This window comes from Phaethon lepturus, unplaced genomic scaffold, assembly GCF_000687285.1.
Source record: "Phaethon lepturus isolate BGI_N335 unplaced genomic scaffold, ASM68728v1 scaffold15918, whole genome shotgun sequence".
In the NCBI taxonomy this organism is placed as follows: domain Eukaryota; kingdom Metazoa; phylum Chordata; class Aves; order Phaethontiformes; family Phaethontidae; genus Phaethon; species Phaethon lepturus.
In genome coordinates, this window is record NW_010555635.1 from 34,428 (window position 1) to 56,346 (window position 21,919).

The following is a 21,919-nucleotide window of genomic DNA, read 5'->3' on the forward strand; positions in this document are numbered from 1 at the left end:
TATTGTTTGCAAATGCTGTTCAAACAGCATTTGAAGATGTGTTACGTGACTGATTTGCATGCCATCCTTGAGAATATGTTTTTTTTTAAAAGGAAGAAATTCTGTTGGTTTAACCACGCTTGAGGCCGATGGTCTCTGCTTTCTGAAAAAAGGAAAACCTGTATTAAGTTTGCTGGATGCGATTTGGAAATCTGAGATGATGAAATGTCCACAGTGTGTTTGTTTCCATAATGAAATAACTATTTTGCTTGTAAGGTTATAAAGGTATATTTCTCCATTAAAAATGTATCAGTAGTTTTCCATATTACAAACAACCTTTTTCAGAGGCTGTCGCCATGGGCGCTGCAGGCAGAGGACTCCTCTCTTTCTCATGTGTCGGTCATTCCCCATCACCTTTAAAAATTATGTTTAACTGCCCTGTTACTCTAGCCAGAACAGGCATCCTTCCTGAAACCCCAACGATAGCATGATAAATTTGTGGTTTCAGAAAGGGGTGTGGAGAAATTCTGTCAGCACATATGATGGTTGCTTATGTCTTCAACTCATCTGGAAACCTTGGGCAGTGGGTGAGGAATGTGCCAAATGGTCCCACAAACCTCAGTAGTCATTTCACCACTGCTAGAAAGAAGAAAAAGGTCACCATGAATTCATGTATTGCAATAAATATTAATCCTCTGAGAAGAGAAGGGGGAAGGAGTGTGTGTATGAAATAGAATTACTTAAATTCTCTAGCTGCAGAATATTCTTCCAACTTCTTACTCAAATGTTAAGACCATCAGTGATATGCTAGCTTGCTCTCTTCTTCTCTCCCTCCACCTTTTTTTTGAGGGCCGAACACTGGGGACCAAGCCGGTAAGGGTTTCCTTCCTTTGTTTGCCCAGGTTTCGCCACTGGCAGAGGCAGCAGCATCTCCGAGCCTCACAGCTTTGCTGTGCTGGCACTGTTTACGTGCTTCTGTCATCAGACCTACATACCAGTCAGGGGAGCCCTCAAACTAAAGGGCTGTAGTCTTATTTTGCTAAAATGGCTTCCAGAAAAACTTACTCCCTTTCTCTTTTTCCCTTCTCCTTCACATAGTGCTAGAGGGTGCTGCTGAAGAAGAGGCTGAAGAGCCAGACGCTACTATACATACTACACTAAGTGAGACCAGCAACGAAGAAGAGAGCCACAGTCAATTGGGGGATAAAAATGAAGGTAACTGGTTTGACTAGCTCTGTGTGACTCTGTAAATTAGGGCATCGATTAAGGCTTGTAGAAGCATTTCTTACCCATCCATACCCCTTATTTATGTGAAGAGTGTAAGATACATTGAGTAGAAGCACTTGTGCATACGTTTCTTTCCCCATCTCTAACCCTGTCTGAAAAATGTGAAGTGGGTTGAGCAGAAGCATGGGCACATAAATACTCAACTACCACTGCAGCCTTCCAAACTGAGATTTTCTTGGCTCCCAGTAACTTGGCGCCACATTACTTTAGCCTCAAAAAAACACCTGGTTATAATGCTCAAACTTATCTTCCAAAGCCAGTATTATGCAGAGATCAAATGTTCACAGACAAATGTGTTCCTCCTTGTTCACCCTCACATCCTCTTGTGTTACAGTGACTTTCTCACAGAACACATTAAGATTCTGTGCTCTCACCAGAGGTGACAGAGCAGTAGACTTGCAGGGTGTTCCTGCTTGTTTGGGAGACTTCTTTTTGGGGAGAAGATTGTTTAGTTCGAAAGCATTTTCCTTTTCAAACTCGTAAAGAGGAAAGTGGAAGGCCTTACCTGTGTGTGTGACATGGTACATTGAGAAACCAGAGATGAGATTTTAGGTGTGTTTTGAATTTGGTATCTGAAACAGGAGCATCCCTGCTACACACAGAATGTGATGGAGAAGTCCGAATCTGAACAGCTTTAGCTGTGGTGTTAGTCGTGGATGTTGCACATATGCTCCATGGACTAACACAGCTTGATAGACCAAAAAGAAAAAAAATCCGCATAGATGCCAGCTGTGGCAGTAAAGAGGCATTTGGGGGGATTTGGGGGTTTGTTTTGGTTGGATTTTTGCTAATTTAGCTTATTCCATGTACAGAGCTGGCTTAAGCTATGCTGGAAAGAGAACCCAGTACCCTACACTATGTTACTAATGCCTTAATTGTGCAGTTCTGCTCAAAACACGTGCTTGCTTAAATGATTGTTCTTGCCAGAGCATGCATTCATCAGTACTGCTCTACTAGTTTGTGGTGATCACAAGATACCACGTACAATACCATTTTGCAGCAAGAGTTTAAGGTAAATCACTCTATAAGCCCCATACTGAATTAAGGTTGAAAATGAAGATAACGTGAATGTCCTATGAGAAGAAATGTACACTTTGTCCTATGTGTTCCAATATGGGAAACTTTTCCAGTTACCAGAACTTCAGTTATATATATATTATCCATGATGATCCAGCAGAGTGTGACACAAGTTGAAGGCAGCTGAAAATACTGTGGTATTTTATTTTATTTTTTTAGATGGTCTAGCAACTCCTATCTGTGTTTTTGTTATTAATTCCAGAGAAGCAGCTGGAAAGCTTAAACAGCTACAAGGTATCACCAAGTTCACCAAACAGTTTGGACGGAGCAGACTTGTCCTCCATTGATGCCATGATGTCAGCAGTGATGAACGTGGGGAAGATTGCTGAAAATGGCGGGAGCTCTCAAAATGTCAAATCCCCCTCAAAGTCTCCTGCACCAAATCGGATTGGCAGGAGGAACCAGGTATGTAAACCCAAATGCAGGGAGGGTGAAGGGGAGACAAGCAGCGGCATGGGAAGTGATAAGACATAATTATGTTTCTTTAATTGTTTTGCCTTTTTTTCCCTCAGCGGGTATTTCTTGCCTCCGCCATTGCTCCTCTGCGTATGTTTTCTGGTGGCTCTCCAGAACATAACTTTAATGTTACGGGAATCGAAGGGGTCCACTTGCTTGGATTCACATGTAAAACATTTGTGCATTAGCTCCGATGTCATGCAGTGGTGAGCTGGTCTAGCAGATGCCATTAGCAGTGGCAAAGTCACCTAAGAATTGCCGCTACTTCCTCTCTGCATCCTGGCTCTTGCATTCTTGTAATCTGTCGGGGCACCAGTTCGTTTCATGAAACTAGGAGAAAGGAAATAGCTTAGAGGGGAGCAGAGTGGTGTGGCAGGTGACTTGGCTCGGCCATCTTGTGGGACCCTTCATGAGGTGTGTGGCTGCCCCCGGGGAAGATCCAAGTGATTTAAGGTTAAAGGTGGTGCTAGAACAAAACATCCATCAGGACGCTCAGTTCACATGTGTGTAGTGTAAGGTGCCCTTTCTTCATTGTTAATAAAACGATGAAGAGCTATTGCAGAATCCTTTGTACAAATCTTGCAGAGCAAATATATGTAGCTTTTATCAGTTTTTTTCCATTTACCAGTTGATGGCACCAGTTGATAGCAGTATTGATCTAAACAAGTGAAAGGAGAGCGTTGTATCAGTTAAAACTGTGATTATTTATATCCATGCTTTTCTTCTGCTGGGCCAAACCCTACCAGTGAAGGTGCTGCAGAACGTTAAAAAATACCCCAAATGCCTGTGTCCATTTAACTTCAGAGCTTGCAGTGAAGCACAGAGAATTTGTAAATGAATCAAGATGTAACAGGGACCAGAAAGGTTGAGAGGCGTGACTCATGTGATGTTCCTATAGTAGTTTATTAATAGCTTGCCCAGTAGCTGCCCGGTTGACAGACTTACGACTTGTCTTGGATTTTTTTGCTTGAAAGGAGTTAAAAGCCATTAACTGTAAATGAACACTCTTAAATGAAGAGTCTGGGCAGTATATGGGCAACTGTGTTTGTAGGATTGTATTGTCTAGCACCTGCCTTTGAGGTTTATTTGCAGTGTTCCCACTTAGGGGCTGCACTGATTCCTTGATTTCATCATGTGAAGCAAGGCACTGGAGTTCAGGCTAGTCTCAGTGGCAGTGCTATTACACAGCTGCCCGCCGGTACACCATGTGGTTTGGCTTCAGGGAAGTTTATTAGCGTTAGTGACCTTTATTCCACCTGATATTTCGATGGGCATTGAATCAAAGGAAGCTTGAGAGTAAATGTGACAGGATTAAGAGGGATTCTTACAGCATAAAAATAAACAAATAAATTGAAAACATAGTAAATAGCCTGTTTGTTTTTAGGCTGAAAGATAGTTATCTCCAGAGGGGCAAATGGCTACATTACTGAGAAAATAGACGTGAGATGTGAAATATTAAATGGATATCAGTCTGACTAGCAACCTCTAATACAGTGAATTTCCACTTTCAGAATAGCAGAATGAAAGCACTGAATTGTTTGTGTGAAGCAGCACACGGATCTCAGATTCTGGTCAGAATGTGCCCTTTATTATAATTTCAAGAATAATAACAGTTAGCTAGTTTTCTGGGTCTGACTGCTCTTTCCCATGAGTTGCCAGCGAAATATTTTGCCCTGAACCTTTGTCCCAAAGTCTATGGTTATCTTTATAATGCTGACTTTATCTTGACTCTAGTCTATCCATAGTCTATTAGATGTTCTCACATCAACCTGCATCCATTTTAACTTCTCATTTGCGTTGCTCTTGAAGAAAATAAAAAGTGTGACAAAGGTGTTTCTTTGAGCTGGAAAAAAACAAATAGACCTAATGCACAACTCCAAATGCATTTGCCATCAGTTGAATGCAGAGCAGTTGTGCCAGGCTGACTTACAAAAGGGAGAGCAGCTTGCTAATTTTATCTTTCAGTTCAGGAAGTGTGTTTTCACCAACCTGGCTCCAGTGGGGTAGCTGAGTGCTATGTTTTAAATTTGTGAGTGGGGGTGCTTTTACAGTAGGGATGCTAATGTTTTTTGGTCTGGATTGGGTCAGTCAACAGCATTCCTGTTGCAGCTACCCTGGATTTGCTTGAGCTGTGTCACGGTATGTGGCATGTACCCTGTGTGACCACTGGAGAAAGTTTGGGTTTTAGTTAATAATAAACCCCAGATTCAATACTAATCAGCTCTGGCTGAGCTATAGTGTGTTTCTGATCTCTGCTTCAAGGTGAACCAGTAATTACTCTATCTTCTGTTAATTTGCTGATTTGAAGAGCAGGCAGTCTGGAAAGCAGGCTTTGAAACAATCAAATGCATCATGTAGAACTGCAGCACACGTTGCGGAGGGGAGGGGGCAAAAAAAAGCAGTAGGTTGATAATTTCACAGAAATGCCTTGGGGATTAAACACCATCTAAACTGTCAGCACAGCTGCAGGGATTTTCCTCACAGCACAGTGTGTTTGTTCTCTGTCCTGAGCCAACTTTAACAGGGTTGCAGTATAATTGGAGCTGAACGTTACTCCACAGACAGGTTGCATATAGTAAAAATAAAGTTGTATAAGTAGGATAGAATGCGCGGGTACGAATTACATGTTTGTATATAAAAATGAGGGAAGGCACTGGGGTAATGCTTCCTAATTTTCTTGGGATGTTCAGACTTCATAATGGCAGCATTTCTTGCTTGCTTTCTCATGTTTTGGAAGTAGTAGTACGTTAGGCCTTGGCCTGTGTGCGTGGCCTACAGTGATTACCTTTAGGATGGAGAGCCCTGAAATACAGTTAGACAAAGATATAGGGAGGAGTAGGAGAACCTAATCGTTGCGGTCCTGATCCTTTTAGAAGTGAAGTTACAAGTTTCGTTTACTTCAGGCAAAATGGGAAAAATAGCTCTTCATCCATGTCCACAGGTCACTGAAATTAATAGAAAATTATCAATGCCTTATTTTTGAAAACACAGTGTTAGATTTTAATAGGGCACTCTCTAGAATCATTCCCCAGATCATGTGGGAGGGGATATTTCTTCACTGAGACTTAAAAAAACCTTTCTCTAACACTACGTCAGCAACACATGCCAGAGAATTTGTCACAGAGACTTGAGTTAGTCATTCTCCACAAATGCTTGTGTCTGACAATCTGCAAGTGGTTGCTTCTGTATTGATGACTTTTGGGATGGCGATGGGTGAAAAGAGTTGTGTAGAGAGAGGAAATGCACGGATGCACTCATACACATCAACTCCCTCCCAACTAAAGAGCTACTGAGGGTGGGTTTTCTTTTTTGTTTGTTTTTATGGTTTTGCTAATGATACTTAAAATAGCCAGCAAAGAGGTTCAGTAGAACACGTCCTTTTGGCATAAATATTGTATTTTCCCATCGGTCATGCAGAGATGGTTTTTGTACTCTGTTGTCACCAGAAGTGTAGGTAATAGGCAGTGGATCTATCTAGCTCATGAGGATTTGCATCGTTCTACAGAAAACCGAGGTTTAATTTTCAGTGCCAGACCATCTCCCTTTTAATACACAGGCATTGGTGCAGAAGCCGCGCCTGGTCGTCTTAGTGAGGTGGTGAAAACACCCTTTATGTCATGCAGCAGCCATCCTTGCGGACAATTCAGGCAAACGCTTTTGGTTCCCGCAAGAGTGCCATTTCATCCTTGGCTGAAAGAGTGGTGGCTTTACTCAGTGTCTCAAGGGCATACTTAAATAAGGCTGAGCTCTCCGATCGGCTTCATTGTTTGTAGCTCGTGGTTTGACGGTAGTGACTCCTGATTCTCACCTGGGTGGAGAAAAACCGGGTTCATAATGTGTTCTTTTTGAGTCACGTACACTCCTGCATTGTCACCTCTTTCTCGCTATGATCTCATCAGATCTTGCAAGCTTCAGAAGGGCTGGGCCTGGCCGGTGTGCCTAGATGGGATGCTTCCAGGAGAAACACAGGATGCTACGGGAAGTGGTGCTGATGATTCAGTAAACGCCGCTCTAACATACAGCCCCTAGAAAAGGGCACTGAGCTAGTGCCTTGCCATCAAGATGGGATGGAAAACCTGAAGTCCCAACGACTTGTGCTTATTAAAGATCTTTTGGGAAGATTAGTGGCATTTGCCCAGATATCCTGGTGGTGTTCCAGGAATTACTTTCTGCTCACCTAAATTCCTCCTGGCAGTTAGAGCTGGTCGCAATAATTGCCTTCACTTCCTGTCCTAAACTGCTACTGCTGAGTATCCGTGTGCTGTTAAAACAGCTGCTGTACTTCTGCGGTAGTTGAAATGGCCCCTATTTATAAATTCAGAAGTTTTTGAAACTTCACTGAGGGATCTATCAGGATGATAAATGTACACGTGCCAGTTGTTCTGTTACCGGCCTTTTGTACTTAGTTTTTATTTTTTCCATCCCCAGCAGTAACAGCTTTTGAGTTGTCTTACATCAATATTCCTTCTGATTTTGTTGGGTTTTTTCCTTCACAGGAAACAAAAGAAGAGAAGTCTTCCTATACCTGTCCTCTGTGTGAAAAGATTTGCACTACACAGCACCAGCTAACTATGCACATTCGTCAGGTACGCAGAGTACTTGCTCTTAATTTCTTACTTTTATTAAGAGTGTTTGGTTTGCCGGTGTGCATTTTGCAGTGGTGAAAAACAATTCCATGTGCAAACCAGATACGCTTCATTATAACTTTATTCAATTGTTTTGCTTTTATTTTAGACTTCCCCTTATATTTTCTTTAAAACAAAAAACCCCACAAACCCAACCCCAAGGTGGGTAAATTTTCTCCCTTCCTTCCCCAACACTGCCTCCGCCAGTGGCTCAAACAAGGATATATGTCCTGTTCTGCATAGCTTAAGGTATCTCAAGGATCCGGAAAACCACTTCTATCATAAGGCATAAGTCCTGGTTTGTTATCCTGTTTGAGTACAAATCTCTTTACTGGTTGTGCAAATTAAGAAGCAGGAAGACACAATTTTTAAGTCATCTCAGTGTAGAAAAGCCTCCCAGTCCTTCACAGGATATAGTAATTTTGGGAGGCAGAATTAGAAATATACTTTTTAAATGGATGATGCATTTTTTTGTCAGCTACAGGCCGCCTCTTGCTCCTCTTGAAATATGTGCATACTTTATGAGGAGGTTTGGCATTTTCTATGTCAGAAAGGTTCTGCTTTGGATGCTAAGGTTGTGGTTCACCACTGTGAGTCCACTGGATACTTCAGTTTTCCCTCCTGCACTGTAACTGCTACTTAATTTTTTTTTTCTTACTCTCCTGGCGTTTTTGTTTTTGGTATGTGAAGAAATCTTCAAGTCTCTGAATGCAAGTAAGAAAGAGCGGTACATATAGCACAGTAGCTAATGGCCGTATTTTGGCCCTGTAAAGCATTCTTATGGCCATGGAAGTCTGCATGTGCACTCAGAAGCAGTTTACTTCTGTTTTCTTACTACACAGTCAGTTCAAAATTAATACCTTTAAAGAGTATTTGTTCTTAAGTTTCTTTTCGTCTGCCATGAAGTTTGTAATCACATCCTCTTTCTGTTTTTCCCCTTACCACTCGCCCAACCCCAAACCACTGCACAGCTTAAAGTATCTCAAGGTACCATTTGTCCGATGGGTTGTTGCTGAGTCCCTTTGTATCCTCTTCTGCTGCACACCCAGCAGAAAAGCTGCATGTGGCAGGCATTGCAGGCTGTATGAAACAGCTACTTGTGCTGGTGCATTAAGGAGTTAAAAATGAAGGGTTGGGGGTGGAGTTGAGGGGGGAGGGCTGGGGAGGAGAGGTATATACAGGGCACACCTTAATATAAGGTATTGTGCCGAGTGGCTCTTTAAAGCTGCTTTTGAGATGTTTATAGTTCTCGCTAATATTTTACTGGCACTTCAGAAGGAGCATTCAATGAAAAAAATCATTGCTTTCTCTAGCATAACACTGACACTGGAGGGACAGACCATTCCTGCAGCATCTGTGGAAAGTCTCTGAGCTCAGCGAGCTCCCTTGATCGCCACATGCTGGTGCACTCAGGTGAAAGGCCTTATAAATGTTCAGTATGTGGACAGTCCTTCACCACCAATGGAAACATGCACAGGTGAGTGCTGATCGTGACCCAGGAGTTTCAAAAGGATTAGAGGATAGGGGGCTGTTTTCCTTCCTTGGAGAGACTTTCAAGCTGCCTAAGACACTTATTTGGACAGAAAATGTGGACTATCTGTGATCTGCAAGTATGGCATGACACACATACGCACGCTACAGCTACTAGGGTGCTTAAGTTGTGGGAGGAAGTCAGAGTTGAGAAAGGTCTTCTAGCTCTCTTCACATATTATCAGGAGTTGTTACAGATATCCAGAAGTATTGCTTTTTTGGTTTATTATTTATCATCATTGTCATCATCATTATTATATTATTAGTTTGACAAATGGGATGGATTTTTCTCAAAAGACAAAAATATATAGCCAAGCTGTAGAGGAGCTTCTGATTTGTAGTTTCAGAGTCATGGATACAAATAGTTGTATTGGAGGATCTGTGATGGTGTTGTATATTATGTAGTTAGGTATCCAAGTGCCATCGTGAAGATGTCTCTTCAGAATAATTGACCTTGTTTTTAAATACATACATCAGTACTTGCTTGTACCATGGACAGCTTACTGCACTTACAGATCCGGAAAATTCTCTGTAACCCAAGTTACTAAATGTATTTCATGTAGTTTCCTTCCTAGGGATGTAGCAGTATGTACAGTTGTCAACTGGGAAAAAATGTTAAATCACATGGATTTCCCTTCTCCTCTCTCATCCCCTGGTTCAGTATTCATTTATTTGCATGGGTGGAGCACCTCTGAGCTGATTAAGACTTTGTGAATTCCCACATAGCTTTAGTCCCCGTATCAAAGAGTTTACAACCTACAAAGAAACTGCAAAACAGGTGGGGGAAAGGAATAGAGCTTATAAGCAAAACGACAAGAGTGATGGTTACAGACTGGTTCTGTGTGGGAGGGAAGAGATTTTGTTTCCTTGATTATTACCAATCATTTTCCAAGCAGTTGCTATAGGTGGAATGAAAGGGGTAATTTTGGTGACAATAGGAAAGATAATGTAATGCCACTCAAAGGAAGGAATAGCTGCTCGCAGCTTTAACTTTTCTGTATCATATTGTCCAGGTTAAGCGGTTGCGTGAAAACAGAGGAGAAACAGGAGGGAATGCAGTTTTGTAATTCCGTATTTGTTTAACTTATACTTGATTGGAATTGGGAAGAGTTGGAGAGATAAACATAAAATGGGAAGGGAGAGACACAAAGATGTTCAGAGGAGATACTGGCCTTGGGCATTGAATAAATCACACGTCTGACTCATCTGACCGGAGGTGTTGCGAGCCACATGTTTGCCAGACTGGGTCATTACACTGTCTGCTGTGAGGAAGGCAGGGCAGCCGCTGAGTTGCAGCTGATGCCACTGTCAGCATCCAAGGGTGAATTCCAGTGCTGGGGCTCTAGGGTGGTTGGACACTTGTGTCCAGGTCCTCAGCCTAGGCTGCTTGCTGAAGGGACTCCTTGTGGGGTTTCTTTGGCTTTTTGCTCGCTAGGCATCTCTTCATCCTCTCCCAGAAGCACGAATGGGAAGCTTCCTCTGAGACTTGACTGCAGGCCTATCAGATATTGATGTAGTCACCTTTGCTTTTGCCAGTTTCCCCATATAGCAACTCTTACCGTGCTTTAGTAGCAAATTTGCCAGAATTGCCAGTCTCAGTGACTTGCCCAAAAGAAGTAAGTACAGATCAGAACTTCCTCATGAGAAGATTGTTTGGTTTTACATTTACATTTTTCTCTTGACGAGATGTTGCTTGAAGTTACCAGACTGGAGTGCTGTATTTACTGGCTGCACTAAGAAGGACCTAAGTTCATGCAAGGAAAATCTTCCTATTAAAAGTTCTTTCCATCCATTGGGTTCCTGTCTGCTCTGTAAAACTCCTCCTTGTGTAGGCCTGCACCACAGCAGCTTGGTGGGACATTGCAGAAACCTGTTACTGAGCTTGGTGGCACTGCAGCAAGTGATCCCAGACCCGTGACAGGCAAGATTCTGAGCACACTGCAACAGGCTGGTTTTGCTGAAGGAGGGTAGTGATTGGCAGCACTGTGCCACCATTTTTTGCAGTGAATAACCTTTTCTTGTTGCTATAACAGACTATAATAGTGAATCCTGTTGCTGAAGCAGAAGGCATGAATGTGCAAGTAGGCAGATGAGGATAAATGCAAAGTGAAATGAAATTTGTTATCTGGTGCTATGACGCATTCACAAGGAAGATGTTCATTTTGCCCACTCACCGGCTACCTCCTTCCAAAACAGGTATTTCTAGTCTAAGGTGGTGTGAAGTAAATTCTTTTGTAGGCATCTCAAACTCAGCTATAGGATCAGGTCCAATGGCCTGCCAGTGCTGTGGATGTATGCCTCTCACATCACATTCAAAAATGCTTCTGCCTCAGGATCCCAGAGCAAGGACCTGCTTGCCAGGTCCTGCTTTGTGGGCAACTCCTGCAGGCCTTGCTTGTGGTGATGCCGTGTCTGTTCTCCTGCGCCAGCTGGGTGATAATACACATCCATTTTTCTTTGCTTGTGCGCACCGTTCCTTTGTTGTTCTCTATTTTTGTGCTATGGTATCTTAAGTAATGACAGATACATGCCCAAAACAGCAAAGAATAAGGTTTCTAACCAGACCCTGGGTAGCCAGCATGGTGGTATCCCCAGAGCATTGCACGCAGTGTGGGGTCAGAGAGAGAAGTTGTAGGTTTAACAGAAAGTTGTGAATGTGCTGCTAAAGAATCAATGTAGCTGGTGAAGGTGCTGCAGAAGCTTCCCAAGTACTACTGCATTTACACCAAATATGCTCAAGTGCACGGGAGAGGAGTGAGGAAAAAGTTAGTCTGCCAGTATCTGAACGGGGGGAAAAATGTGTAGGCACATGCTATGTACATCCTCTCTTCTCTTTCTCCCCCTCGGCCTTGTTCTTGCTCTTATTTAACTGTCTATACTATTTTTTTAATCCAGACTTTTAAAAGACCTTTTAGAATAAAAAGTCCAGTGAAATGGTTTTGTCAAGGGAAATATTGTGCCACAGGAGTGCTTATTGCTGTTCTGTCACAGGATGAAATATCTGATCCATTTTCCACCTCAATAGCAGCCAGATCATTAGACATTCAGCTGAGTGGAGGGAAGGAGACAAGTTTTGGTTGCTTTTCGAGTTAGAAAATATCATTGTTATACTCTCAAGTGCCCATCATTTCCATTGAAAGTAATTTTTCTCTACCCTCACTTTATTAAGGGAGCTCTTATTTGTTGCTCTTTTGCATGATGGCAAAACTTTTTTGCCATAGCTGGACTGTTTGTGGAGTGAGAATGCTATTTTCTGCCCATCTCTTCTCTGAGTTAGTCTGGCCGTGCTGGGCTGTTGCATGTATGCTTCACCTGTGAAATTGATTCTGCCCTTCCTGACTCCCACAATACATGCAGCACTTCATTTGCAAATGAGTCATAGCCTCTCACATGAAATCCAGTTTCTTTTTGTTGTGTTCCTTGGCTCCTTGTCAACAAGTCAAGTTGAATGGGCACAGCAGACAGGGGTGGAGGGGGAAGGTTCTCTTGTGCAGCACCATTCAGAAAAAGAGGTTAAAACCTGCTTCCTTTTCTGACCACAGTGACTCTTGGCCAGGTTTTTCAACAGAGTATCTCAGAGCCCAGGGCATCTCAGAAAACTCTCTTAGAGCTGCCAGACTACTCAGGAGTGGCCTGAGCCTTTTGTGGGGACAGTCATAGTTGGAAAGAGCAAAGGTCTTTGGAGAGTTCTCAATGTCCAGAGCGAAAAGCTGACTTTGTCATTCTTCTGAGTGTGCCATCAAGCTAACTGCCTCCATATCAGTGCTGCTCCTGCTGTTTGGGGAGGGTTGATGCAATCTGCTGTGATATCTGGGAGATCCAACAACGTCTGGTATCAGGAAGAGGAATTGCTCTGGAGGAGGAGCGCTGGAGACGATGCTGAGTTTTTTACAGGGATTTTTTTTTGACCAGTACTGGAAAAAGCAAGTCTTCTTGGAAGTAGCAAGCCTTCTAGCATCAGGGACTGATTTGGGGATTTGGGGTGTTGTTTTCTCGGGGCTTTTTAGGAATTTGGAGGAAGGAGTTAGATCATAGTAATTGTGAGTTCAAAATCCCTGTAACTGGAACTGCACTGCGATGATCAGTACGTAAGAAAATCTGCTGTTTAGGATATACTAATCCTCATGCTTTTACGCTGGAGACACAGGCGCTATGGCTTTCTCTCAGTCACAGTGAATTAAAGTTGAATATTCTTGTATCTCCAGCAGGAGCATGAACTATATGGAAGAGGGTGGGGAGTGTGTGCAGAGTTTTCTGTAGCTCTGAAAGAGCTGCGGATTTCCGAAGTAGTGTCTCACATCAATAGATTGCAATTACTAAAGGCTTTCCAAAGGCTTTCCATCTGTACTGTCACAATAGCTCTCTAGAGAGTTTATCTATGAATAGTGCCAACTCTGAGGAGCCTTTCTGGGTCTGGAGTGTGCCACCAAATAGGAGGTTGCAAGCCTCTTACTCCATCTCCACTGCTGCATCTCCACAAAATGCAGACAGAGGAGTTAGGTTGCTGCTGTGGGTTTTAGTGGTGGTGGTGGTTTATAAGCTTTAGCAAGAGACTTTGAGGTAAAGACTTTGCTTGATTTACTGTGTTGCCTTCCAGTAGAACATGCATCAGGCTTCAGGGGGAAGGGCGATGCCTCCACCTTCTCCAAAAGGGTTTCCTTTGCGGGTAGGAGACTTTGCCAATGGCTCCTTTGCCATTTCAGTGACTGAGGATGATCTGTGCCTATCACTTTAAAATCACATTTTCCTCCCTGCCAAAAACATGCTCTCCATGCAACTTGAAAATGTTAATAGGATATAAATGCCAGAAGGGAGGCGAGAAATGACCTTCCTGCCAGTTTCCAGTGAGTAGCTATTAAAGGCTCTGTGGCAAGTCTGAAAAGAGTAAAGGGGTGATATATGTATTTCAGCCACAGCTTCCCCAGCTTGGTAAATAAAGCTGCAGTGTCCATGGCTGGTGTTCGCCAGGCTGTCCATATGAGTGCGGTAATGCAAACTAACTGAAGTGTTTCATAGGAAACTAAAACATCACAGGTGTCTACCTTCTTTCTCTTTCTCTGTTCCTTACCCTATACCTAGCAAAATTCTCCATAATGGCTTTTTATTTACGTCCTACTTAGGTACTTGTAGGCTGTTTGTGCACCATCTCAGGAACAGGTCTCAAAGTTTGGGGATTTTTTTTTTTTTTGGCACATGCGAAACACCACATGCAACAACCACATGCAGAAGTCTTTGAAACTCAAATTGGAAGATCTGGATCACAGAAGCTATGCTTTGAAGCATGCTTACAAAGGGTCCTATCAAAGAAGGTATTTCTTCATTTAATTAAGAAGGCACTTTCATTCTCAATCTTATTTTCAGTGCTAGATAATTTTCCCAAACTTGTCTTTATAATGCCATGTGGAGAGACAAACAGCTGTTTTTGCTATCAGGGTATGGTACTATCCTGATGTTCAAATTAAGTCTTTTTTAAACAACACTTTATGTGTGTTTTTATGTTTTTTTGAGAAAGATAGAAAATGCGCATGCTGGAGGACAACCTGTGGATTTTGATGTTTTAACCGGCCATCTTCACTGGCAAATGAAGAGTGTACGCTTGTAGAAGATTGTAACGTACTGGTTGGAAGGCGAGTGTTGGATCCTGATAAAGGCCTAGCAGTTGAGATGCGTACGCTTTAATGATTTCCCCACTCTCTTTAACACGGATCTGTGTTTCATGGGCAGGCATGCGTTCAGGCTGCTTGTGACTTTGCAAATATCCAATAGGCAGAGTGTCCTCAAGATCTGGCTGAATCAATCCTCTCCCTGCGTTCCACCTGTGAATTGCTCCGGTGTTATTTACGGTGTTGGCCTGCTTCCAGTACGTTGTGTGAGCTTTGTAGGGTGCAGTGCAATAACAATGCCCAGACTCTAAGTACAAATAGGATCTCTGCAGTCTAGCACGTGCAGTCTGGCATTTGCTTAAGATGGGAGTTTTGGAGGCAGAGCATTGCCAAATGTGATGATAAGCTTTTTTTTCCAGAAGAGGAGAGGAACTGCCTTATTACAACATGGTTTGGTTTCTGGTGGTTTGCAAGGATGGCCAAGTGGAAATTTGGTGTTAAACATTGGGTAGCTTTGAAAAACTGAACATACAAGATCTTGAAGCTAAAAATAAATAGCCAAGGAACTTGTGACACTGAAAATGATTGACACTTCACGCGTGTGAAAAGGCCTTCTCTTATTGTCTTGCACAATGTCTCTTTGGTTATCTCCTAAGGAGCTTTTATTTCAGTGTAGTAACTGTTAGGCAGCACTTTTAAATGTGAAGAACCAGGCTGTGTTACAGGCTTTCAAATCCATTCCTTATGCATGGGGGATGATTTAACCACTGTCAGCATGCTAGTGAAAGATAAGCTTCAGCAAATGCAAGTGCCCTAATTCTTGAGCAGGGATAACAAACACAAAGGACTAATTTTGCTTCTAGTAATTGATGACTGTAGTTGTAGGAGACAGGTGAGATGTGATAGCTCTTTTGGTTTTCTTTGCAATTAAAAAATGTTTCTTACATTTTCACTACTACATTTTATAAATAAAGATGGGGAAACAGGTGGAGGGAAGTTTTTTTGGTCCCTCTCCTGTCAGCAGATACATCCAGAATAAATGTTTGGTAATCTGCTGGTATCCCCATGTTTTGAAGAAGATAAAGGAAGAAAGACAGGAAGACAGGCAGAAAGACATAAAGAAAGAAGTCAGGCTTTTTCAAGAACACTGTAGCAGTAAGTAAAGTTTCGCTGTGCCTTTGAAAATTAGAAGACTACAGTATTTTTAATGGTCCAGGCAGAAGCTTTTGTCTGTTTCACTGTTGCTGGGTAGATTGGTCATCTTTTGTAAAGACTTCATACAAACTTTTCTTTAATTCACACATCGTATAATTCGGGTGCTCAAAAAAACCCCTCCGTAGATATCTTCATCAGTAAGAGACTCTGAAGGAGCATTTGTGCTACAGTACCTCTGTGAGCTGTCAGAGCCGAAGGGAGATGCCATGATTTCAGACATATTACACACTGCTTGTAGCCTTGGACAGTATCCCTCTTCAGTTATCATTAAAGAACAGCAAAGGAAGTTAACACAAAAACACGAATGCTGAGATCTGATTAGAATCAAGCGAAGCAAGGAAGTGCAGAGTTAAGATTTATACGCTGACCTTAATTAGCTCCATTGTTCTTGAGAACCGAAGTGTACACAATGGGGAACATTATACTTGCATCTCCAGAGCTCTTCAGTACCTAAACATAAGAAAGACTTCAGTGTGCTTTTCAGTCCTAGATTTTGTGTGTGTTGCCTTTAAGTAATATCCAGGTCTGATCTTGTGCTTTATAAGGTTGTGGATTTTTATGTTTTGCTTTTCTACAGGCAAAAAAAGGGGACACACTGCTCTCAATAACTTTAGGTTTCTGGTGCGACTTGTGCCAAGGGAAAGGTGGTCTGACATAGCAGAGTAATACCACCCTCCTGACAGGCAGTAACATAAATCTCCGTATAACAGAGCGTATTGAGCGTAGCTTAGTGCTGCTTTGTTACCCATGTCACAGTTCAAATGAGCACAAGCCACTTGACAGATTAGACTCTAGTCGCAGGGCACATGGCAGCAAGACCTTGATCTTTCCGCTTAAGTACCCTTTCAGGAACATCACCTCCTCTGAAGGTCCAGTACTCTCAGGGATGTTACTCCCCTTCTCACCTTGAAGAGCTACAAAATAAATACAAGCCTTAACTTAGCAAACACTAGAAAATCCAGGTGATCTTTGCAGGGAATTGAGGTGCTTTCATGCCTTTTTGTGCCTTTGCCATAAGCCTGATGTTAACCTGATTTTTGCAGAGATGTTAGCTTTCAAGGTTAACAAGTAATGTGTTGTTTTGTTGCCATTTCGGTTGGTGGTTCATCTTCTAGCTTGTACCTCGGTTGGGTGATTCTTGTGTAGAAAATGCTGGTGGTGAGAAAGTTTGCTGGGAGAGTTTGTATATTAAGGTAATCTTTGCTCAGCCTGTTATGTGTGCACGTCAGAAATACCTGCATTGCTTCTCTAATGAATGTATGTTCACTCTGTTCCTCTTGTTGTCTGAAAAGATTCCTGGCCAAGTACTGACGAGAATGAGGAAAAAGTCTATCTCAAACTGCATTTGTGGTTGCTGTCGTTCCACCTTTAATGTACGTCTTCCAGCTTTACCTCTTCTCCCCCCAGTATCTAACCTGCTCAACCTGTTCTAGTTCTGCATGCTGGAACCAGCAAACTGCAGAACGTACCCCCTCTCAGGGTCAGCAGTTTTTTCCTCTTTCTTTTCTCTCTTCTTTTAAAAATAGGCTGTTTGTTAACAGTAGGTTGTCAGCATTCAGGGAAACTTCTCTAAAAAAAATGGTGAGGAGAATCTTGGCATTTGGGCTTAGCCAGGGCTTTTCACATGGCTTTTTGACCCATGATGCTCACCTGCATGATGCACACAGCTTAGGCAAAGACATGGTCTATAAAGTAGTAGTGCCATTATACAACTGGTAAATAGCATACAATATGCAAATACTGCTTTCTGTTTCTTGAGGGCATCTATAGATATGCTGAGTTCGTCAGGCTGCTCTCTTAGCTAAAGTTTTCTAAACACTCTCAGACATTTTTTGGTAAATCCTCAGAGTCAGCTCTTCAGTGCTTCATGTGGAAAGATGTCTTAAAACAGAGGAGGTGTACAACTTCTGTGTGGCTCATTCTTGACATCAAGCCACCTCAACGTGTCATCTTTCTTGACAGTTTCAAATTGAGGGTAGAGAGAGTAAGGCAATCCATATTGCTCATGGGTTGCACCAAAATTAATTTCACTTGAGGGTGAAAGTTCCCAAACTCCAGTAAAGTAGCACAGGTCATGCAGGGACTTCTGTTTCCAACTACTATGCTTGACTAAACAGACATCTTAACAAGACATGAAACCTTTTCTTAGTGCTTCTCTTCTCAGTGGGGGAATGCTGTGAGATCACCGCTACTGAGGAAGGAGGACCACATGTTCAGGAACAGGAGAGGAAATGGGCCGAGCACGTGAAACCTCTTTTGCTAGGATGCCGTCCTTAGTGCTGGGAAAAGTTTGCACAACTTGTGTGTGTGCAGTGATAACCTCTTACTTCCTTGCCCCTCAAGTTACTTGGTGACTGCTGATATCGGGGTGATCCAGAGACCCTGCTTTAACGAAGATGTCCTTCTCTTATCTAGTGCAGCTTCCTTGCTTGCCTGCATGTGGGTGTGTGTGCAGGGGCAGGGGGGAGGTATTCAGCTCCATCTGCACAGCATCCCCAGCATTACTGTGGTTGTCTATTTTTTCCTCCTTGTGCTGTGTGCCATCAGGATTGCTCAACAGTTGAGTGTGAAAGGGAAACAACTGCGTGAGGGCTTTGCCTGGTTCTGGGAAGTAGCCGGGGCGTATGTTTGCTTGGTTGTTAAAGGGGGTGCGGTTTTGGGGGGAGGCAGGATGTACCTGGGACTTCTTGAACCATGTTTGCTCTTAAGGATAAAACTTTTCGCTTTCTGACATCCTTTCTCTAATTTTCTCCCCCCCCTCTTTTTTTTTTCCCTGATGCTAAAATTGAAAACTGCTTTAACTGTCCTTACCATCTAGTAACACTTGTTTTCTTTAAACATTAAGTTTCTTGAAAAATCAGCAATGAAGTCATTGACTAAGGTTATATACCGTGATAACTAAAGGATGTGCCTGAAAACCACAGATTTCCAAAAAGATGAAAAAGCAGTTCAGAATGTCCCAGGCCAGGTTTTTGGTACACTTTTAAAAATCTTATTCCTGCTTAATTTTAGTGTAGTTAATAAACTTTTGTCTCCAAGCTTAAGGAAGTACAGGGGCCTCAGAAGGCGCTTGTTTAATACTGTCCCTTATGAAAGTGTTTCTTACGGCTTGGAAGTCTTCTTGCAGTATTTGGCACTGTTAATTTAGGTCTGCTCTGAATTCAATGCAGACTGCAGGCAGGCAGTTTAGTGAAGTGATACTGGGAAGCTTACGCTGCATTTCCCTCCTCTTTTACCTCACTTATGCAAGGGTCGATGCGAACTGCAAATGAACGCTTTCTTTTGCTGTCCTTTGGGAAGCTTTGCTTTGGAGGCATGGTTTGAATCAATTCCCTGTCACAGCATCATCAGGCAAATATTTGTCTCCCTTTTTTCCTTTGAGGTGTTCTGACAGCGCTGCTGGTAGGGAACAGGAGTAACTTTGAGCCAAGCTGGGAATGCAGTTGTATCAATCTCAGCCTGTTTGAACTTGCTGATTCTGCGTAGCAAAGTAGTTGCTTAAATGTGAATACAGTATAATTATTCAGAAATGGTACCCCCCTGCTTTATATTTGTAGATCAGTATCTTTTTTCTTACTCATGTTTACAACTTGCCTTTATTCACAACAAAGCAAAATTTTACTCTAGGATAAAAATATAGAATGCTTTGTGTGCATGTGTGTGTATCGTATATCCTTAGGTATCATGTATTGGCAGCTGCACGGTATTGGTTAACTTTGTAGACTGTCCTGGTAGCACTGAATAGGGACTTCTAATCTGTCATTTGAATGTAATCACAGGTGCCTTTTGCAGCCTTAGTGCACCCAGCTAGTCTTGGTGGATCTAAATAATAACGCTCATGTCATCCTAATGATGCTGTCTGCTGCCCCGCTGTAAGGCTATTTTTGCTTTGCTGGGAGAACCTCATGGCACAGGGAGACAGACAGCGTGGAAGCCCGCACTGAACTTGGAGGGATGCTTACAGCATGTCTGTGCGGCACCTTGGGCTGCAGCAGCTCCTGAGGGGATGCTGAGGGGGTTGTTACACCCACATGTTGCTATGTGGGGAGGCTCCCTGGGGCTGTGTTAGCCCTAATAGGCAGAGCTAGTAAGCGCTGGGGCCTCCATGGGATAACGAGCCATGCCACTGCGCTGGCAAGATTGCAGAGCCTGGTGCCGTAGGGAGTGCTAGCTGGGGGGATCTCCTGCTGTGCCTGGTTGCAGACACGCGGCTGAAATGAGTCAGTCCTTCCCAGTCTGATCCTTCCTGGGACCCATTCGCCCCACCCTGCTCTTTCACCACGTGCGTTGCAGTGGCTTTCCTGCTAGCATAGCCATGGAGATTTCTTGCTGTTCAGCATCATTTTGTTTATCCCATGCTAGTGTTCAACACTGGTTACCACTAGAATATTTGGTGGTACTTGAAATTTGCTTTGAGATTGCTCAGCAGTTGTAAGAGGGCGTTTCCCAAATGGTTGCGTTTTTGGTATTTGAATGTCTCTTGACTTGCTGTGAAGCGTGCATGAGTGTCTGAGGGCTTTTTGGGTCGTTTTGGGGGTTTTTTGAGGATGCAAACAAGCCAAGAAGAGAAGACAAACAGGAATTCATCCAAGTCCAGATCATGTCTGATTTGCAAAATGACCTGCATCTTTCTGGTTCCTGTGATTACAACTGGCAAGGGCTTGAGTGGATTGCTCTCTTAAGTGGGTGATGCTGGTAATTAGCACTGGAAATACATTGTCAATACAGATTCTCTACATGTTTTAACAAACAAACAAACAAACAAACTGACTAAACTCATTAACCCAAGGGCATAATGTTAGTGCACTTTTGACTTAAGTTCCAGTTGTATTCACGAGACTCTTAAAAGAGAAGGTTAGCAGCAGTATATTAAGTGATTACTCCTAAAAATGCTGCTGCTTCACTTTCTGTTTGTTTATGATTTATTTCCTATGCATGTCAAATGGCAGATGCTTTGAAGAGGAGTTCCCTGTGTTTTCCTACATGTCTAGACAATTTGTGACAAAGTAATATTTGTTAAGCAGAATAAAATAAAAACAGTGGGAAAGATGACATGACCTAGAAATCACTCAAAAAAGGCATTATCAGTATAATTTTGAAGGCTGTCTTTTACTCTGTGGGCCATTTTTCATTCTGTGACACCTGAAGAAGGTCATGGTCCAAATGTCAACCTGTTTTGGATGCCCCCTGCACTCTTGTTGGTTATGATACGGTGGCACAAAGTTGAAGCTTAGACAAAGAAGACTTTTTTTTTGTTTTTTTAAACATACATATTTCGTCATGTTCTGGATGATAGACACACTTTTTCTTTACTGTAGATTATTGAAAACATGTGGTTTTGATTCTTTGGAGATTATTTACCGTTATTTGAAGGTAGCAATATAAGTGAAAGATCTCAGGGAAGAAAACAATGGAAGAGGTAAAGCAGTTGTATCAGCTAAATTGTACCTAGGGCATCTGACCAGCTCAGTCCTTCCCAGACTAACTTGGTGAACTTGAGTAACTCTTTATGTTGGAGAAAAAAAGTATATTTTGAGAAAGCTGAAGGGTGGAAGGCTCTGGTTTTTGTTCGTAGTCTCTGAATGGTGGGATGTGTGGCTCGCTTGTGTTTAGTTCAGATACATCACATGTATGAGGATCATACCCTTGATTTTAATATCAAACTGCTCAGAAATCACGAGGGAGATGAGGAACAGCCATCTGCAATACAGTAGAGTATAGGGTACATCTAGTGGTAAAGTGGAGAAACTTAGAATAATATGTGGGATACGAAGCCAGAACCTGAACTTGATACTGTCAGATGATCTCTCTGGACTGATAATGCCCGGATTCATTGGCCTCCCCACTGCGCTTCCACAAGCATGGAGACGTGAGGGAGGAGGAGGGTGTTTATACATGCACTGGTTCCTGTGCTCAGGAATTAATCTTGATTTAGATGCTGGGACTTTCCCAACCAGGCCTCAGTGAAATTGCTTGCTGCTCCCCCTCTGGACATGCTGCTCCTTCTAATCAGACCTACCTGACATAAACCTCTCTTGACTGCAAGCCAGCAATGCTTGTACTGCCATAGTTATAAGGGAGAGGCTTAACCCTGGACCCTGCTCAGAGGCTGCAGATACACCCTTTTGTTCCACACCTTCATTTTGC

General features: G+C 42.7%; 1 protein-coding gene across 1 annotated transcript in view; it reads left to right on the top strand.

Moving 5' to 3' along the window:
* Positions 1 to 1,085: 1,085 nt before the first annotated feature.
* Positions 1,086 to 21,919, top strand: part of RREB1 (ras responsive element binding protein 1) — a gene marked incomplete at its 3' end in the record, with an annotated part of 53,623 nt that continues 32,789 nt past the window's right edge. The window contains 4 exon segments of the mRNA XM_010292236.1: positions 1,086 to 1,194; positions 2,546 to 2,748; positions 7,296 to 7,385; positions 8,738 to 8,901. Of these exon segments, the coding sequence (XP_010290538.1) occupies positions 2,635 to 2,748; positions 7,296 to 7,385; positions 8,738 to 8,901 (368 nt within the window).